The sequence below is a fragment of the Maniola jurtina genome, chromosome 3 (genome assembly GCF_905333055.1).
Source record: "Maniola jurtina chromosome 3, ilManJurt1.1, whole genome shotgun sequence".
NCBI classification, from domain to species: Eukaryota; Metazoa; Arthropoda; class Insecta; order Lepidoptera; family Nymphalidae; genus Maniola; species Maniola jurtina.
Window position 1 is genome coordinate 7,728,418 of NC_060031.1, and position 17,877 is coordinate 7,746,294.

Here is a 17,877-nt window from a genome sequence, read left to right on the forward strand (position 1 = left end):
TTTTCCCCCGACTTAATTCACAGATCAAGAGTATCTTATATTATAAAATAGGTATATAAATACGACAAGTACTATATTTCATTAAATATTTATTTTATTCCAATGCGGACTGCCATCCATTGCCTCAAATAGGTATGAGATAACCTTTAGGGTCGGACATTACTACTATATTATTTCGAAATAGCATCTGATGCGGCAATAACCGTGATAACCGTTTCGAACTAGCTCATTCTAGAGATAATAATATTAAGTTAACAATAAAAAAATATGTTTCCATAAAAGTACCGTTATCAAACATAAAGTACCTTGACACATCTAGGCTCTAATTTCTTGATCATCTAAAGTTTTTTCCAGTTTTACACCATAAGCTACTTACCGATAGTAAACAAGAAATGAAGGTAAGGTTAAGACCCAAGATCGAAACCAGTTTTAAATGATGAACACTTTAAGATAAAATAAGTAAAGTAAGCAACTATTTAGTGTCCGTAAATGTGAACGTGAAACTTATTATTCTTTAATCTCTTTTGTAAGACGTTATATTTTTATCAACTAAAACTACATCTTCTAAGTGATCGGCTCGTACCTAATGTCTTTTCAATACCACGCAATGATTTTTAATTCTCTTTATTTTATTTTAGGATAGACAAAGACATTTAACCGTAGGTGACCCTCAAGTGCAAAATATAGGTGTGCTGGTAGATATCCAAAATTCGGTTCAAAATCTTTATGGTAATGGTGCTACTTCCAAATATATTAACGAAACATTATAAATCTTGATTCGCAGCCGGATATTAATACAGGTACCAGATGCATAAACCTCTTGAAAGATGAAGTACCGCACTACATAAACATTACTGTTCTAGTTTAATGCAAAGAGCAAAGAGATTTAATTCTTTCCGTCTTTATAACAGCGCCAAAATTAGCATCAGTATAATAAATGTACATTTTTATAAATGTACAAAACATTGTTTTTGTCAAAGAGTTTGCTTTGTGTGCAGTATTCATGATAATAGCTGAGTCTGCACTAAGTACATAATCGCAAGCATTTTCAATCTTTGTAATCAAAAGGATAAAGGGAATACGTACGAGTATTGTCGCATGGTGTAAGTAGGCCTACTTAATAAAAATAAATCATGAAATTAATAAATAGAAGCACGTGATACATAATAGTGGCTTAACTGGCTTTACCTCTCTACCGTGACTCTTCTCTTAAAAGTTTTTGTTTTTCATTTTACTGCTCTTTGACTTGACGGAAAAGAAGAATGAATTTAAGGATTTTTAAAGTAAAATATTAAAGATTTTATTAAACAACAAATATGATACAATAACCATCATTTCCTATGATGCTATTGTAGTATTGATGATTAGTAGGTCAGAATATGAAGCAATTCGCCTTCAATACGCTGAATAACTTGTATTGAGTATGAGTTTAAAAATTTCTGGGGTAGGTAAATACTCATGCCAACAACATTGACAGACGCTTGCGCACGATAAACCTGCCAACAGGTATTTACCAACTTGTTCGCCTTCAGGCACCACCTTTAATAACTACTACGAGGTACCGAATTATTGCGGATATAAATCAGCAATTATTATAATTGACTAGCATACTACCGCCGACCAACAGAATATTTGAGATTGCAGTAAGGTACCTACATTCCAATTGATAAAAGAGCACATGCAATAAAAAAACATGAATTCATTAAGTAAGTAGGTAGTAAATTAAAACGGATATCATTTGATTTAATCTTGTAATAAAAATAAATCATGAAATGTTATTATTTAAGTACTTAAATATTTAGAGGGAATTAAAATTAAAATATAGTTTAGTTAACCTGTGTTATATCAATATTAGGTTTATCATATTAGTTTAGTAGGGGCATTCCGCATTAGGGATTACAAAACATAAAATTACAAAATATCAGCAAGACGTACGTAAGATGGTTCGTGACGACGTAAGTCGTAGAGATAATAAGTAGGTACCTAAGTATGTACCTACTTAGTTTAAGAGTTTAGTTTTAGGATTTGTTTGTATAATTATATGTAGATTGTAAACCTACGAGAGCCACATAGTTGCACTAGACTAGTGACTCAGCTCTTGAAAAGAGGTTTTTTACTTTTATTTTCAATACCAAAACGAGTGTTATACTCGCAGCTATTATGAAATACATATTATTTAAATGTTTACGACAATTATATATACATAACAATAATTACAAACAAACATGAATTCACAGATAACACAAACAGAGAATAGTTTTTGATTTATGGTGCAAAATATCGGAAAATACATCCAAGTGCGGAACCCTTGGTGCGCGAGTGTGACTCGCACTTAGCCGGTTTTTTTTTTGCCGATCCAGGTCCTAACAAAGTTCATCTTGTAATCAGTGAATAGCGTGACCGCTATCATTGTAAACAACGCACAATGCTTTTATATTCAACGAACAAAGATTATAGCCAGGAAGACTGATCATAAAAACAAACCAATAAATAATTAGTGCTATCTTATTGTAATTACATAAACGTGTCTGAGACTAACTATTCTTGAACTTCTATAGAATTCATTGTTCTTTTCTTACCTGACGCGACGAGTACGAACCTTATATAGTTTTTACAATGTATGTCGGATTTATCAGGAGTTAAATAAAACATTACAATAATAATTAATGATCACAACTTTGCTTTAAATTATTCACGTTGAAAAAAGTTATGCAACTACTAAAAATAGGTTCATAAAAAATGGAAATTGTTGGTATAATCAGCTTTTATAAATAATTATGCCCATTATAATTAACTTTTTTCAGTTAAAGCAGCGTTAAAGTATAATTATTTATTATTTGCCCATAACAATGCTCAGCGTCTCTTTTGGAAAACTGAAGGTTGGCTCGACATTAAAAGATATACCTACTAATTAATAAAATAAAAGCGGCAAAATAATGCTAATTGTGTTTGCCTGATTAAAATGTACTAGAGGTTTGATCTTGGAGTGATGTAAAATTTTGAGTCAGCATGAAAAATATGAAAACTTGAATGCTAAACCTTCTTCCTATTTTGCCAAACGAAATACAGTCTTACATAAAATCATTACTTAATTTTTACTTAGAATGAAGCGGCTGGTGACTGGTGGTGAATTTTTAATAGCTTTCGAGTAAAGAAAAATATTGCCACAGGTATTTTCAATAGATAATAATCTATAGATTCTATAGATAAGATTGAGTTTTATAATTTTATATGTAGGTATCATTTGTGTAATAATTTTCCGATCGGAAAATGTACAAACACTCTTACTTTACTTGCTTATTAAAGAGATAACTGGCACCTATTGCAAAACATCCTTATTTTACCGGTTTAAAGGTAGAAAATAAACTTCATTTTCACGAAGTTATTCGATATTTGATACCTACTAGCTACTACCTGTCTACCCACTGAACTTTAAAGTTTTAACGATTTGCGTCACAGTCTCTGTAAAAACTTTCAACCAACTTTCAACAGTGTGGTTTGTCATCCCCTTGATGACGGTCTATAATTTTTTTTTCTGTATGGTACTTACGTATAATTTTCAAAATACCTACTGCTCATTAACAGGGCTCTCTCCGTCACTTACTCCATACAATCGTAGTTCCAATTTCATTAGAATATTAAGCAACCAAAGTCCATAAAATTTTGCAGACATATGCTAGAAACTAATATCTGTGCCTGTGATGTTTTAGATTTTTCTAAAAATATGTAGTTTTAAAATTACAAAGGCTCAAAGATTTGTATATGAATTTTTAAGACCGCGTAACTTTGAAACCGAATATTTCAACAGAAATCTGGAAAACCACAAGCATGGATATTAGTTTCTAGAATATGTCTGCAATATTTCATGGACTTTGGTTGCTTAATATTCAAATGAAATTGGAACTACGTTTGTGTGGAACGAGTGACGGAGACACCCCTCTTAAATGTTTTCCCTCTGTGAAAACTCTGACATCTCGATTCCCCTTATTGGCGCAAATAACTCTTAGCGAGTTCATGTAACCTTTAATACGCCCGTCAATCTTAGCTACTAGTACTAATATTAAAAGAGGTGAAAGTTAGCTTGTGAGTTGGTATGTAAGTAATCTCCGGAACTAATGATCCGATTCTGAAAATTTGTTAACTAATAGATAGTTATATTATACTCGACTTATATATTCTGTGCTCGAGTGCTTTATAGCTGTTATGACGTGAATGAAGTCGCGGGCAAACAAATACGCGAAACAAAAGCTTGTAAGTTTCCCCAAATAGGTAAGAAAGTATCCTAAATTACAGTTGCTTCGACTCGATAAAGTAAATCGATATTAATTTTATTCCAAAACACCACTATATAGATTAGGAATGCAAATGATACATAATGGTACTCGTGTCGCAGTCCGTCGTGATACGGCGGCGTTTAGTTCGGAATCTGCGACTGCTCTTGGATCGATGCCAATGTGTCCAAAGATTTTGGGAAGATAAATGGTGACATATACCATAAAACCCCACTCAACGTAACTAATATCAACGCGAACTATAGAATCCTTTTGTTAACTACTTAAATAATGAAGTAGGTGAAAATATATCTACCGATTTCAAAAAGTCAAGCCATCGCTCGACAGTTTCATTCATTATTGTTATACAGGTATATTGTGGAAGACTTGAAAAGTACCTTAGTAATCCTTGTAATGATCAAGTACTTTACAAAAAAAAATTAAAAAAAATGAATGTAGGTATACATTCATTTTTTTTACATTCTTAAACCTGTTAATAAGTAGGATTGTTTATCTTTAAAAAATTATTTACTATTTTCACCGTTGAAAGCTACTTTCACCGTGGTAGGTAGGTTTTATTAGCAATTTGCAACGGCACCAAACCGCAAGCCAAAATACTCAAGGAAGGAAGTAAACAGAACAAGTGGTTGATAAAACCGCATAAAGTATTAAATCGCCGCAAAAAATTTCAAGCGGTTGTCTCCTATTTATGAAGAAACCGTAGGTCGAGGCGCACAGCAGTGTACCAGGCCAAGTTCTGGTCGTTCGGTCGGTCGGTTCGTTTACACGAAACATTTCATGCTGTTTTTACACTCCTCATAAGCTTAGTCCGCGAATCTTGAAATAAACGTTAAGCTTGTGATTGGATGACGCCTGCAACGTCGACGTACATGGATTAGGTTGAAAGATTCCGTGGGAAAAGATTTTCCGGGGTAAAAAGTAGCCTTTGTCACTCCAGATTTTTAACTATATCACGTCAATTCGTCGCTTTGTTGCGGCGTTATTTAAGGACAAACAAACAAAACACTGCATAATATGGTCCATTTATTCACTTATCAAAATAATGAAGCATTTCCATACATAGAAAGTTGACATTTGGTAGGATGATGGCTAAAGAAAATTATCGGAAAATACTCAAAAGCTGCACAACTAGACTTCCGCCCACAAAAGTTACATAAAGAATTGTATGTGTCGAAAATATCGTCCTAAAGCTGTACGGTTCCATTTATTCGGTTTAGTCAAGATGTTACAAGTAGTTATAATTATTAATAGCAAAAGGTAGGAACATTGTGATATTTCTGGAGCATTATAAATTCATAACAAAGATAGTATACTATTTCAATTTTCAACGTCTTAACATGATGGAATCACCGCCGCTGATGAGTTGTTTACTAGCATGTCCGCATAGATCCGCTTTAAAACGTAATCCTACCTAATGGTTTGTCCATCAAACGGGAGCTCAGAGAACAAAATGAACATCGCAGAACTGACTCGCAAAATTTTACACAAAGAAAGTAGGTGGTTCGCTCATTTCACCGGGTGCCATTATGTAATGTCACGAACATCTAGGTTTGTTCAGTGGAAGGTGTTCCCGAACGAGATATTTTGCCATTATGTTATGAGCTGTAAGTAAATTCAAATTTTATGATAATATTATGCGTGCTCAGTCCCAGTTTTCCAATGAGTTTTCGCATGAATTTTAGCTTCATCCATTAAAAAGAAAAATAACATTTTCACCATTAATGAATTGCTATTTCCGCAACCTCCGTATCTTTGTTTTGTCATTATTATCATTTGTTTGATTATCATAAATCTTTTTAAAATATTAAAGCAGATGAAGCTGAATGAAGGGATTGAGGAACGAGTCTTCTGCCGTAGCCCTTTATAAAAACTTTATCACCTCTATCATTATTATCATCATCATCACCTACCCTATCTGTAAACTTTTCTGTAGTAAGTACTTATATACTACTTTCTTTTTACGTAGCTGTTAAAATATAAAATACTTAAATATCCACTTTATAACAGCTTATATTTTATCATGAAAGTACCTAAGCTATTGCGCCGAAAAAAGTGTTAAATGAGTCGGAACCAACACAATCAGCTTCTGGAAATTGTTTCGAGATAAATTTAATAAAAAGGGTCTGAAGCACTGAAGAATTTTACTGAACATAAAACATTTTCAGCGATAACGTGAACTTTTGTAAGTGAAACATTTATCTTAAATCGTATTCTTCGAGTTTAATTTTCACGAGTGACGAAGACTGTTGAAAGGAGAGTGGTGCTTTTGAGATATACCAATTTTCTTCTTTACTACGTTTTGCCGGTTTGCCTACGGCAACGTTTTACTACGTTTTGCCGGTTTGCGGGTTTTGGCTACGGTTTGCTTTTACCGGTGTAACTAAGTTTTACGGGGCGATAAACAGACTATTTGTCAAAGAGTGAAGTTAGCGCACTATTAGATGTTTTAACAATAAATCGTAGTCCAACCTCAAAAGACTGAAATGTTAGCCAAACCAGTAATGCCATAACGTAAAATCTCTTTGTAGTTCTCAAAATTCAACAACTCATGTTGAAGAATTTATGGCCCTGTTCCATTATACGATACACTCAGACTTCTAGAATTTTCTAATTCAAATACTATAAAAATATATATATATGACGAAAATCAAGTAATACACGTCACAAATATGCATATCGTAAACCCATAATTTGAAAAATTGTGATTTTCATTTTCAGCGTAATGTAAATACTGATATATAGGTAGACCGAAAAAAAATACTGTTTTGGGTTATTAGGATATTCGAGGAAAATTTTCAAAATATGTTTACTTACTTAAATATTTATGTAGGTACAGTAAGTAATTACAAGTATTTAAGCTTGCTTTACGAAACTGGTTGTACATTGTTGGTATAATATTTATATGTAGGCCGTAAATTAGGAAATGTTTAAAATAAAGAAAAAGAAAACTGCTTCTGGTCAAGATTTAAGCTATACGATTCATCACGGAAATGCAGCTACGTAGCCTAGACCATTTTTGGGACCGTCCCACGGAGACGTGCAGTATTTTTAATACTAACTAAAAAAAATTTTAGTAAGTAATAAATTTACCCACTGAAATGGACATACATACAAGTATACGCTGTAGTAGAAAAAGGTGTGTCATACAAATTTAATTATTTTCAATCTACGAATAACTATATCTAACCCTAGAAGCAATGCAAATGGGTTGGATAAAGATAGCATTTTATTGATAAAACAGATGAAAGATATTATATTACCTCGTCGATTAATGTTAGGCAATAGAGAGATTCTAAATAGCGGATAAGTAATTTCCTCGTTTCACCTTCAAAGTTTGTAATGAGAGAAATAAGTAAGTCGTTAATAGTCGTAACAAGAGCGGCAGTGTTACCAGCGTTAAATTAATTTATAACTTTCTCGAAGCTAACAATACAGTCGCCATTAAAACAGGTTGGGCCCGCCTATAAGGGGGTAGCCAGAGTAAAGGCGTTTGTGATGATCCTGATCATACCTACTGTCTACATTCTTGGTCCTTGCATCACGACTACCGATTTTGAGCAGATCATTTTGAAGTAAATAAGAGTGTCTCATGGAATTCTGCGTAAAATGCAGCCTACTTAATAAACAATCAAAGAAGGATCGTACAAATCGTACGTAGGTACAATGTATCAATGTAATCAATCAGTCCGCATTTTGTATCTGCCTGCTTTTTGTGTACAAAGGTACAACTGCAACAGTAGATAAGACTTTTATGATGATACTGATCATGCTACCTATATACCTTGGTTATCGCCATGTGACTACCGATTTTGACAAGATCATTTTGAAGTAAATGAGAGTGTCTGATAAAATTCAGTGTAAAATGTATCAATCTACTCAATCAACAATTATAGAAGATCGTACAAATCATACGAATAGTATGTCTTCTTCTTTTTCTTCGTCGTAACACTCTTGGCAGAGCGGTCGTGGTCATCGCGAAGCGACGTCTTTAAGGAAAAAAGGTACTCGTACAACTGAAACAGTAGGTAACTAAATCTTGTAACTGCTTCATATTACTGATTATGTTAAAGTCATTCCCGCAGAAGGATACAATGTGGAGCGGAAAGCCGAAGTTAATGATTTTCCGCACAGATCATTAAAAAGCGAGTGTCGGTTAGAAAGTGCATATAATAGTGGAGTATTAGAGCTTAACGTTCGTTCAACAGTGTAATTGAAGAATCTTACAACGTCACAATCACGCACGGTTTTAATATACCGAGCAATTAGACTATTAAATTGATGACTGAATTTATTCCGACTGTTTCAAATACAATGTAAGTATCGTACCTACTGTAAATTACGCATAAAGTATTATCAAAATTAATATTCACAGGTATCAGTTTATCACCATACTAGAGCACTATGTAACTCTCTGGTAATGTGAGAGTATTCATATAACTAGACAGAAAGAAAACTATTTTTAATGCCTAGCGATCCTCCAAAACACTGACGAAGTTACGGCCATTTTGTAGTATAAAATAAACACGCGCCGTGTAATTGGTCTCTGTGAGGAGAGCCAGACGTTGGCGCTGATGCCCCTTCGTAGTAACGATGTAGTTTTATTGAAAGAGCCAAACAGAATAAAATCACTACGAAAGTGCCGACGAGATAATCCTACTACTGTTGTGCTCCTAACTATTCATGGAAAATTTTAGTGGACGACCTTACCCTTTAGCAAAATACATATTTTAGAATTTACCTAGGTCCGAATATAATGAGTCAAGCCAATGAAAAGTTCCTGACTCGGCTAAATATTGTGCATACGAAAGTGACCACAACGCTGTTGTTCTGTCAGAGTCCATGCAGATTGTTAACACTATACCTAAATTATAATAACTGTAAACATTAACAAACACCAGGTAGGTATTACTTGTTGGTAAGGCTATTTTGAATATTAATAAATAATTAATTATTTAAGTTACGTAACTATATTTTAATAAATTACGAAAGATTATTTTAATTTATCATATTTTATTCTGCGTCTTCAAATACATGAAGAGTCCTCATTTATCATTCGGAGGTTTCATCGCAGAATCTCCTCAAAACCATTTCCTCACATAGCTACCTACCTGGTCAATACTTATTTTAGACCTTACAGTTCCCTACAAAATTTGGAGTTTCCAATCTTTAAGGTTTTTAGGGTTCCGTACCTCAAAAGGAAAAACGGAACCCTTATCAGGACCCTTATAGGATCACTTTGTTCTCCGTCTGTCGTGTCTGTCAAGATAACCTATAGGGTACTTCCCGTTGACCTAGGTCCTAGAATCACATCTAGAATCATGAAATTTGGCAGGTAGGTAGGTCTTATAGCACAAGTAAAGTGCCGGCCACACAGGCCGCGTATGCGTCGCGTAAGCGTAGACGTAGCGCGTACCATTGCGTTGTAATGCATGGAACTGTATGAGACATGGCATACCGCTCGCGTAGCGTGAACGTTCGCGTAGACGTAATAATGCGTGCAGTTATGTCTATGGATTCACGCGCGTCACTACGCGCGTGTCACGTGTACGTGCATGGTGTGAATCGACTTTTAAGAAATAAATCCGAAAACCATGAATTTGTGGTTACATCATTAAAAAAAAAATATATGTTTCAATTTTCAAAGTAAGATGACTATACCAAGTGGGGTAGGTATGATATGAAAGGGCTTTCTTTACTTGTATATTCTAAACCAGATTTTTACACATTTTTATGCATAATAGTTTTTGATTAAACGTGCAAAATGGCGGAAAAATTACCGAGTACGGAACCCTCGGTGCACGAGTCTGACTCGCACTTGCCCGGTTTTTTTTAATAAAACGTGCAAGCGATATTATTGATTTTACATCGGCTCTCGGCCATTATCCGCATCGCGAGTAGGTTAGCTAGGAGGTAGGTACTAGTTTCCTATCTAGTATCCACTACAAATAAAGGAAAAGGGAGCACCGCAAGAGTCAGACTACCTACACAGCGAGATAATGTAACCTGTAATACCTTTTAGCAATCTATGTACATAAAACATTTTACTCCCTTGAATTGCTTTTAGTTAATGCTTTATGATTGAGAACCGGGCTTGAAAACTCGTAATGCATGTTCATTTTTTTCCTATCTCTTTGATCTTGTCAACAACAATTCGTTTATAAATAAGTACCGGTTAACCATACAGTTTGAATTGACGATGGCATAAAACTAGTTTTGTTTGATTTTATCATAGTTCTAGGAGCATCCTAAATATGTATTAGGATTTCTTGGAAGTCCAATGAACAATGGCTATCGGCTACCTGCGTACAAAATTCAACAGTGCCAGGTGCCAGGTAGACGGTTTAACTAAAGTAATCGTGTCCGTGAACCCAAAATGCGGACAAAGGGTGGCATGTGAACAATTTGTTGTTACTACAGACCACAGCGTGTTCACCTTGGAGCCCTGAACGAGTTCCTCTTCCTATAAATAATCTTCCTTTCTTCTCATAATTAATAATTACTCTTTTTGAGGGTTCCGTACCTACCCAAAAAGGAAAAAAGGAACCCTTATAGGATCACTTTGTTGTCTGTCTGTCTGACCCGCGTCCGTCCGTCTGTCGTGTCTAAGAAAACCTATAGGGTAGTTACTTCCCGTTGACCTGGAATCATAAAAGACAGGTAGCAAGTAAAGGAAAAAATCAGAAAACTGTGAATTTGTGGTTACATAGAAAAAAAATGTGTTGATGAACAAATATAATTGGTGTTTTTAATTTTAAAAGTAAGATAGAGATAGCTATACAAAGTGGGGTATCATAATAATTATGAAAGGGCTTTGCCTGTAAATTCTAAAACAGATTTTTCATTCATTATTATGCATAGATAATAGTTTTTGATTTATCGTGCAAAATGTCGGAAAAACTACCCGAGTACGGAACCCTCGGTGTACGATTCTGAGTCGCACTTGGCCGGTTTTTTAATTTCCAAAATATATTCCCATAATTTCGAAAGTTTTGCACAAAAATTAGAGTTCCCACAGGATTTTTAAAATCCTACGACGAAATCGCAGGCATCATCTGCTTGGTACAGACACAGGGGCACATAAGTTTTCCTTTTAGGCAGCATTCTAAATACATGTAGGTACATTGTACATATTTTATTTATGGGATCAAATAGTAATTACTAAAATAAACTTTCACACCCTATACCTACCTCATAGTTAGGTACCTCATAAAATATTGACAGTAAGTGAACATAAGATTTCATTGGCCAGCCAGCGCTCCACAAAAGTAGGAAAGTTCATAGAAAAGGTATTAGGTAGGTTAGGTACCTACCTACCGACTTAGTTACCAGGTATTGGTTGTTCCTCTCAAAGGAAAAATGTTTTACTTTCGCTTTGATCTTTGTTTTTGCGTCAGTTAAAAGAAGCTGGGTAGGTAAATAATAAATATGTATATTCTCCTCTAATAAAATCTTTCTCTACTTTGTATAAAATAGGTAGATACTAACTATTATACTAAGTAAAGGTTTGTCTATCAAGTATTTTATCTAAACACATTTTTTATGGCTTGTGTGGTCAATAATAGATGTCGAAGAATCTATTGATATGGTAATCGATAACAAGTCATACCTATATTATCTGATAATAATTTAACAAAATCTCTTTTTATAGTGCCATGAAAATATTAAAATGCATGTAGGTAGGTATAGAATTTGTAATTTGATAACCAATTATTATTTATTAAGGATAAAAGGCTTTTTCACTTATAAATACTAGCCGATGCCTGCGACTTCATCCGCCTGGACTTATATTTTCGATAATCCCTTGGGAACTCTTTGATTTTCCAGGATAAAAGTTGTCTATGTCTCTCCAGGTCTTCAATTATATCCATGTAAAAAAATCTGGTCAATCCGTTGCTCCTTTGTTATACACCAACAAACAAACACACTTTCGCATTCATCATATAATATGGATATTGGACAGTGATTTTATTTTTATTATACTATTTATAGTAATTTATAAGCTTACATAAAATTTATAGTAAAATCTGCACAATATGTGATTAAGTAGGTAACTATTACGTAGAGCCAAATACCAATCAGTATATACATATAATATATTTAATTCGCCAATATTGGTAAGTAATTTTACCTTCAAAACACACGCCTTACGGGCAGGGCAGGCATAGTTCTATGATTTACTAGGAGTTAGGACTAGGCAAAAAAAAAAAAACATCATTCGTGAGTCGTGAGTGACGTAATAGGGTAGAGTATCGATATGAACAAATAAATAAATAACTTCGTACACGCTGTCCGAATAGCTTTATCTTTTTAGGACTGACCTAAAAGTAAACCAGTTCCATTTAATAAATAAAACAAAATTATTCCGCATAGAGATTTTTTCATAATATTTAGTTTTATTATGATTCCCCTCTGGCAACCAGCTAGCGACTTACAATACAAGGTAGGTAGGTAGATAGGCCGCTTTATGGCGACCAAGGCTATTGAGTATTTTTTTTATTTTACGCTATTATTATTTATCTAGTAATATAGATTTTTTAGATCCTCAAATCGATACAGTAACTGTATGTAGTTATAGTATGACAGGTCGTTGTTGGCGGTGCTCTTCAACCGATAGGCGGATAGGTAGGTACCTGCTGGACATACCTACCTACCCAGGACCTACTCGAACCTATCTAGTCTCTTGCATGGATTTCCATAGAACACTGTATACTATATGGTATTTTTTGATTTAGGGGGCTCTGTATTGTATGATAGGTAGGTATTTATTTTAACATTGGTTAGTAACTAGGTAGGTACTAAGTATGTAGTTACCAATAACTTAACTAGGTAACTTCCTACTTCCTTTATACCTAGTTAATAAAAGTTAAGACACCACTGCCTTTTTCTAAATTTTGAGAGGCATAAAAGTAGGGTGACAATTTAAACATAAAATTCACGGGAAGTTTCATAGACCTTGTTTCATTATCAACATAAGTACAAACCACTCAACGTAGGTATACACATATTATTAATATGTCACACGTAAAATCACGCCCCAGTAATTCTTTCAATACAAGAGGACGGCTGGGCACCCGAGGGCGACTAGGTACATATTTCGACCACCCAGTTAGCCACCTAGGCCATCTAACTACAATCAGCAATACATTATTGCCAATAAAGAGCTGTCCCTATTGTAATTTATCATTGTAAGTATGTATTAATGTAATGTAAGCTATACGATATTTTAACGTGCCCACGTATGTAAGTAGTAGCATCTACTACCTACCTATTACATTGGATTTGAAGAATTGGAGGGAAATTCTTAGAAATTAATACCAGTGCCACCTATTGAGTTAAATCTTTATCACCTTTATTATTTATGAAGTACAAAAAACACGAGGAACGTTGGTATGAATTGTCGTCAATCCTTTTATGCAATTAGTTACATTGCATATTATATGGATTCATAGTTGAGAAAACGATTATAATGTCAATACGAAGACCATTTGACACGCAGTGGGGAAAAATAACTGTCATTTTGTATGGCAATGCACATCGTTTCCAGCGTACTACTATATTACGCCTATTTTACTGGTGGTATATACTTAAATGTATATATTTAACCGACTTTAAAAAAAGGAGGAGGTTCTCAATTCGTCGGAATCTTTTTTCGTCCAGTAAACTAAAGAACTTGCTTTATTGGTTTTCTTATCTACTAAACATCCACCGATACGATCCTCTGTATTTCTTATCATCGTCCATGTGATGTACAATTTATATATAGGTAAACAAGCTTATGCCCGCGACTTCGTCCGCGTGGACTACACAAATTTTAAGCCCCTGTTTTATCCCTTTAGGGACAGAATTTTCAAAAATCCTTTTTTAGCGGATGTCTACGTCATAATATCTATCTAAATGCCAAATTTCAGCTTGATCCGCCCAGTAGTTTGAGGTATGCGTTAATAGGTCAGTCAGTCAGTTAGCTTTTCCCTTTATATTTGTATATAGAAGATATTAGCTGTTAAAGCTGAGTACTGGAGACGGGATAGCTAGAGGGTGGTTTATCCGGCCAATGATTTGCGAGCGAAGCGAGTCGATGCACGCATTTGCGCTTAATCACGCCATTTAACGCTTCGAATCGCTTCAACTTTGTCCATAGAATAAAACGGTCATGAACCTCGATCTTTTATGTAAATATTGCACATCAATCAACGACCTCCACATTAGATTTGTCTGGGTGGAGGCTAGGAACGTAGGTACGTTTCTATTAAAACTACTATTTTTCTATTATCATAATATTATGTAGATATACTACATACTATACTATTAATCCTTAAATACACTGTTAAATTGTCATTATTAATAATTAACGGGCCAAATTCCGAAATAATACGTTAAACATAAAAACATATTTTTTAAATAAGATTAGGTTTGTATGATCGAAATTTATATTATGTAGGTAAAGGTATAATTAAGTAGGACTAACTTACCTTAACTTAATTACTTACTCAAGCTAAAAAATACCTACCTACCTTCTTTTATATATTATGCTGATCCGTTAGCGTATTAATTAAGTAACCAGGTACGGAAGACGGTACGTTACATATTTAAATGTTATCCAAAAAAGTACTTACCTACCTACAAACCTATTGTTTGATTCGCATTTTTGCGCAATTGATATCTACCTACCTACCTTACGTGAGAGGTATTTACAATGAATAAAAACCACACGGAAGAAGCCGCGAACTAATGTCAGAGTATCTCGATAGGTAGGCACTAACCACGTTGATTTATTTAATAGTGCAAAAAGCTAGTCTACCTACTTACTTAAAATCTTTTATAGTAAGATTTGTAGAACGTCCCGGTTTTAAGTGATAAATTATGGTAGACCTACGCTTGGGGGATATTTTCGTACTGTTCCGTTTGCTGTTTGCTTTGCGAGGGGAGACGAAGATAAAAATACAATCGCAAGTAAAATCGAGATATTTTCAATCTTACGAATCATCAAACATGATATTTATCGCGAATTTATCTTAGATACAAATAGGAAAATGTAATGAATAACAATAATAATCTTATCCACTATTATTATTAAATAGTATTATTATTACAGTAACTTATTAGTGCTTATTACCAATCCCTCCCGATTATGTTGGTTAGTGCGTCTCTTTCGATCTCGCTTACATCCTCTCACAGGGAAAAGAATAGCAATAATGGATTCATTCACGGTTCAATGTCACAACAATGAATCGTCTGGAGTAGTTGCTAGTTGGCCAGCTGCCGATCGCAAATTAAAGCTGCTTATAGTTATTACTTACTATAATCTTTCCAAGTTAATGCAAGGTTAATGCACCCTATTGTAAACAACTACCTAGCAGACCAATTTTTTACAACATTGTAAGTAGGAGGTAGGCCGTACCTGTTAGTCGTTTAAGATTAATAAATAAGAATTAAATTACATTATTTAGAACAAATAAAGGACCAAACTTTCAAATGTGATTCAGCAGAGGTGTTCCTATTTATAGTTACTCACACTGTACAGTGCGTATTTAGCGAGTAGCGTAGCGGCTTGGTTTGGTAGTGACAGTGAACAACTTCACTCCATACAACAATCCATTGTTCTGTTAAAATTTGGGCAACTTTATGGTCTAATAGTGTTGACAATAACATAATATACCTACGTGTTATCGTTATTTTTCGTTGAGAGTAAGATATCTCGTAATGATTAATGCCATGCGCGTAGAATTTTATAGTACCTACCTATTTATCTGGGCTTTCTAACGTAACAATCACGAAGTTATCACAGTTATAAAGGGAAATCTGTTTAATTAGCACATAACACTCCATGGATATTATAGATAGATCAAAATACTTACAGGATAGTACATCCCCTGCGGCGGCAAAAAAAAGGCCCCTGAACCCCACAGCTTGCCGTTTATATTTACTTTGTTTTGCACAAGAATACACTCAACAAACGCCACTTAATTGGGCGTTGATTCCACACCACAACTTTTATAAACTCGAGGTAATCATGAGTATTTAATGTACTTAACAGAGAATAAAATGAAACAAAATTGTAAATTTTAGGTTATGTAGATATCTAGCGCGGAGGAACGCGCTATAGCACCGAAAGCGGTTAACGTCGATGTGCAACAACGGACGGGCACGCGTGGCGACTCAACGAACCCATACGATCCGCAATCTGTAGGAAAGAGACGGAGCGAAATTCCGAATGGAGTCGAATTCTTGATCCGAATATGCCATCTCTTTCTGTCATTTGTAACATAACAATACAAGTTATTGGCTATGGCTATGCCCGTTTATTTATTACCTATTAAAAATCAAAACGTTGCGTTGATATTATTAGCAGTCAGCACAAGTATTTTATGTGACATTAATTAGGCAACTTGCTATACTGTTCTGTACTGTACTGTTCTAATAACTTTTCATTGTCTTCATACATATTTAATAAAATATACTAGAGGTACCTACTTAATTCAATTCTTTTTTTACCAAAGACTGTTAGAGTTAGGTATAATATTAAATTAGGTCTGGTTAAAAAATCAATCATACTTAGTTTTAATAATTATATTGTATTTAATAATTATTTTTTTATTTATGTCGGTATTCAATATGTATCATTATGTTTATGTTAGCGTAATTACTGACTAATTACGAGTAGGTACCTACCTACCTATAGCAATAATTTTTTTTGTGCAGGGAATGAGCGAGAAGCGAAAGGCATAAACAGAGATGATTAAGAGGCTGAGCTCTGCTATAGACGTGTCTCTGTCTCTCTGTCGTTTTGCCGAGAGGGGCTGAGATCAATGAATCGCTCCCGGGCCCCCCGGTACGCGGCGTCATCCCCGTCATCCCAACTCGTGTGCTGCGCGCTCGGCGCTCCCTCATTTCGGATGTTTCAGACCAACATATTATTATTCCCGCTCACAAAAAATATTTCGTCTTAAATAAAATACTATAACGGCTTGGAATATCTAAATAATAATCTAAACAATATTACTTTGTAGTTTATTCTTCTCAACTTGTTGAAACCCTGAAATTGTCCACATGAAAAAATCCAGGGTTTAGGTAGAACAAATAAAATCCTGAGTGGCTAGGTAGTTTGATAGGAATAATTTTGGGTTTGAGATAAACTTTTTGCTACCTACTTAGGTACCTATAATACTACCTACCTAGGTAGGTAATGTATTATGCGTAGATAACAATGCTTACTGACAAACACTTAGTACGAAGGCAATTAAATAATGATTAATAATTCATATCTGTGTGGGCTCTTACTCATTTTCTAAACCATTAGTAGGTAATGCGCTAACAAAGCGTAAACAAATTAATTCAGTTTATTTATTCAACTACCTAAGGATGCAGAACCGTAGGGCCATTTTTAAAATGACCTGAAATGTGTTTTACTATTAATTATATTATTAATTGCTTTTTAACCCCCGACCCAAAAAGAGGGGTGTTATAAGTTTGACGTGTGTATCTGTGTATCTGTGTGTCTGTGTATCTGTGTATCTGTCTGTGGCATCGTAGCGCCTAAACGAATGAACCGATTTTAATTTACTTTTTTTTGTTTGAAAGGTGGATT

At 34.5% G+C, this 17,877-nt stretch overlaps 1 protein-coding gene across 10 annotated transcripts in view; it reads right to left on the minus strand.

Moving 5' to 3' along the window:
* LOC123880930 (RNA binding protein fox-1 homolog 3) overlaps positions 1–16,469 on the minus strand; it is a 58,979-nt gene extending 42,510 nt beyond the window's left edge. For 5 of the 10 annotated variants that reach the window (XR_006799378.1, XR_006799377.1, XR_006799376.1 and 2 more), the window contains exon 1: positions 16,148–16,469. Coding sequence is in view for 7 of the 10 variants with exons in the window: in XM_045929345.1 (XP_045785301.1) it covers positions 16,148–16,159 (12 nt within the window). In the remaining 3 variants the exon portion in view is untranslated. The remainder of the gene's footprint in view (positions 1–16,147) is intronic. The other 5 variants (XM_045929342.1, XM_045929341.1, XM_045929346.1 and 2 more) reach the window with 1 other exon arrangement.
* Between the last annotated feature and the right edge of the window lie 1,408 nt (positions 16,470–17,877).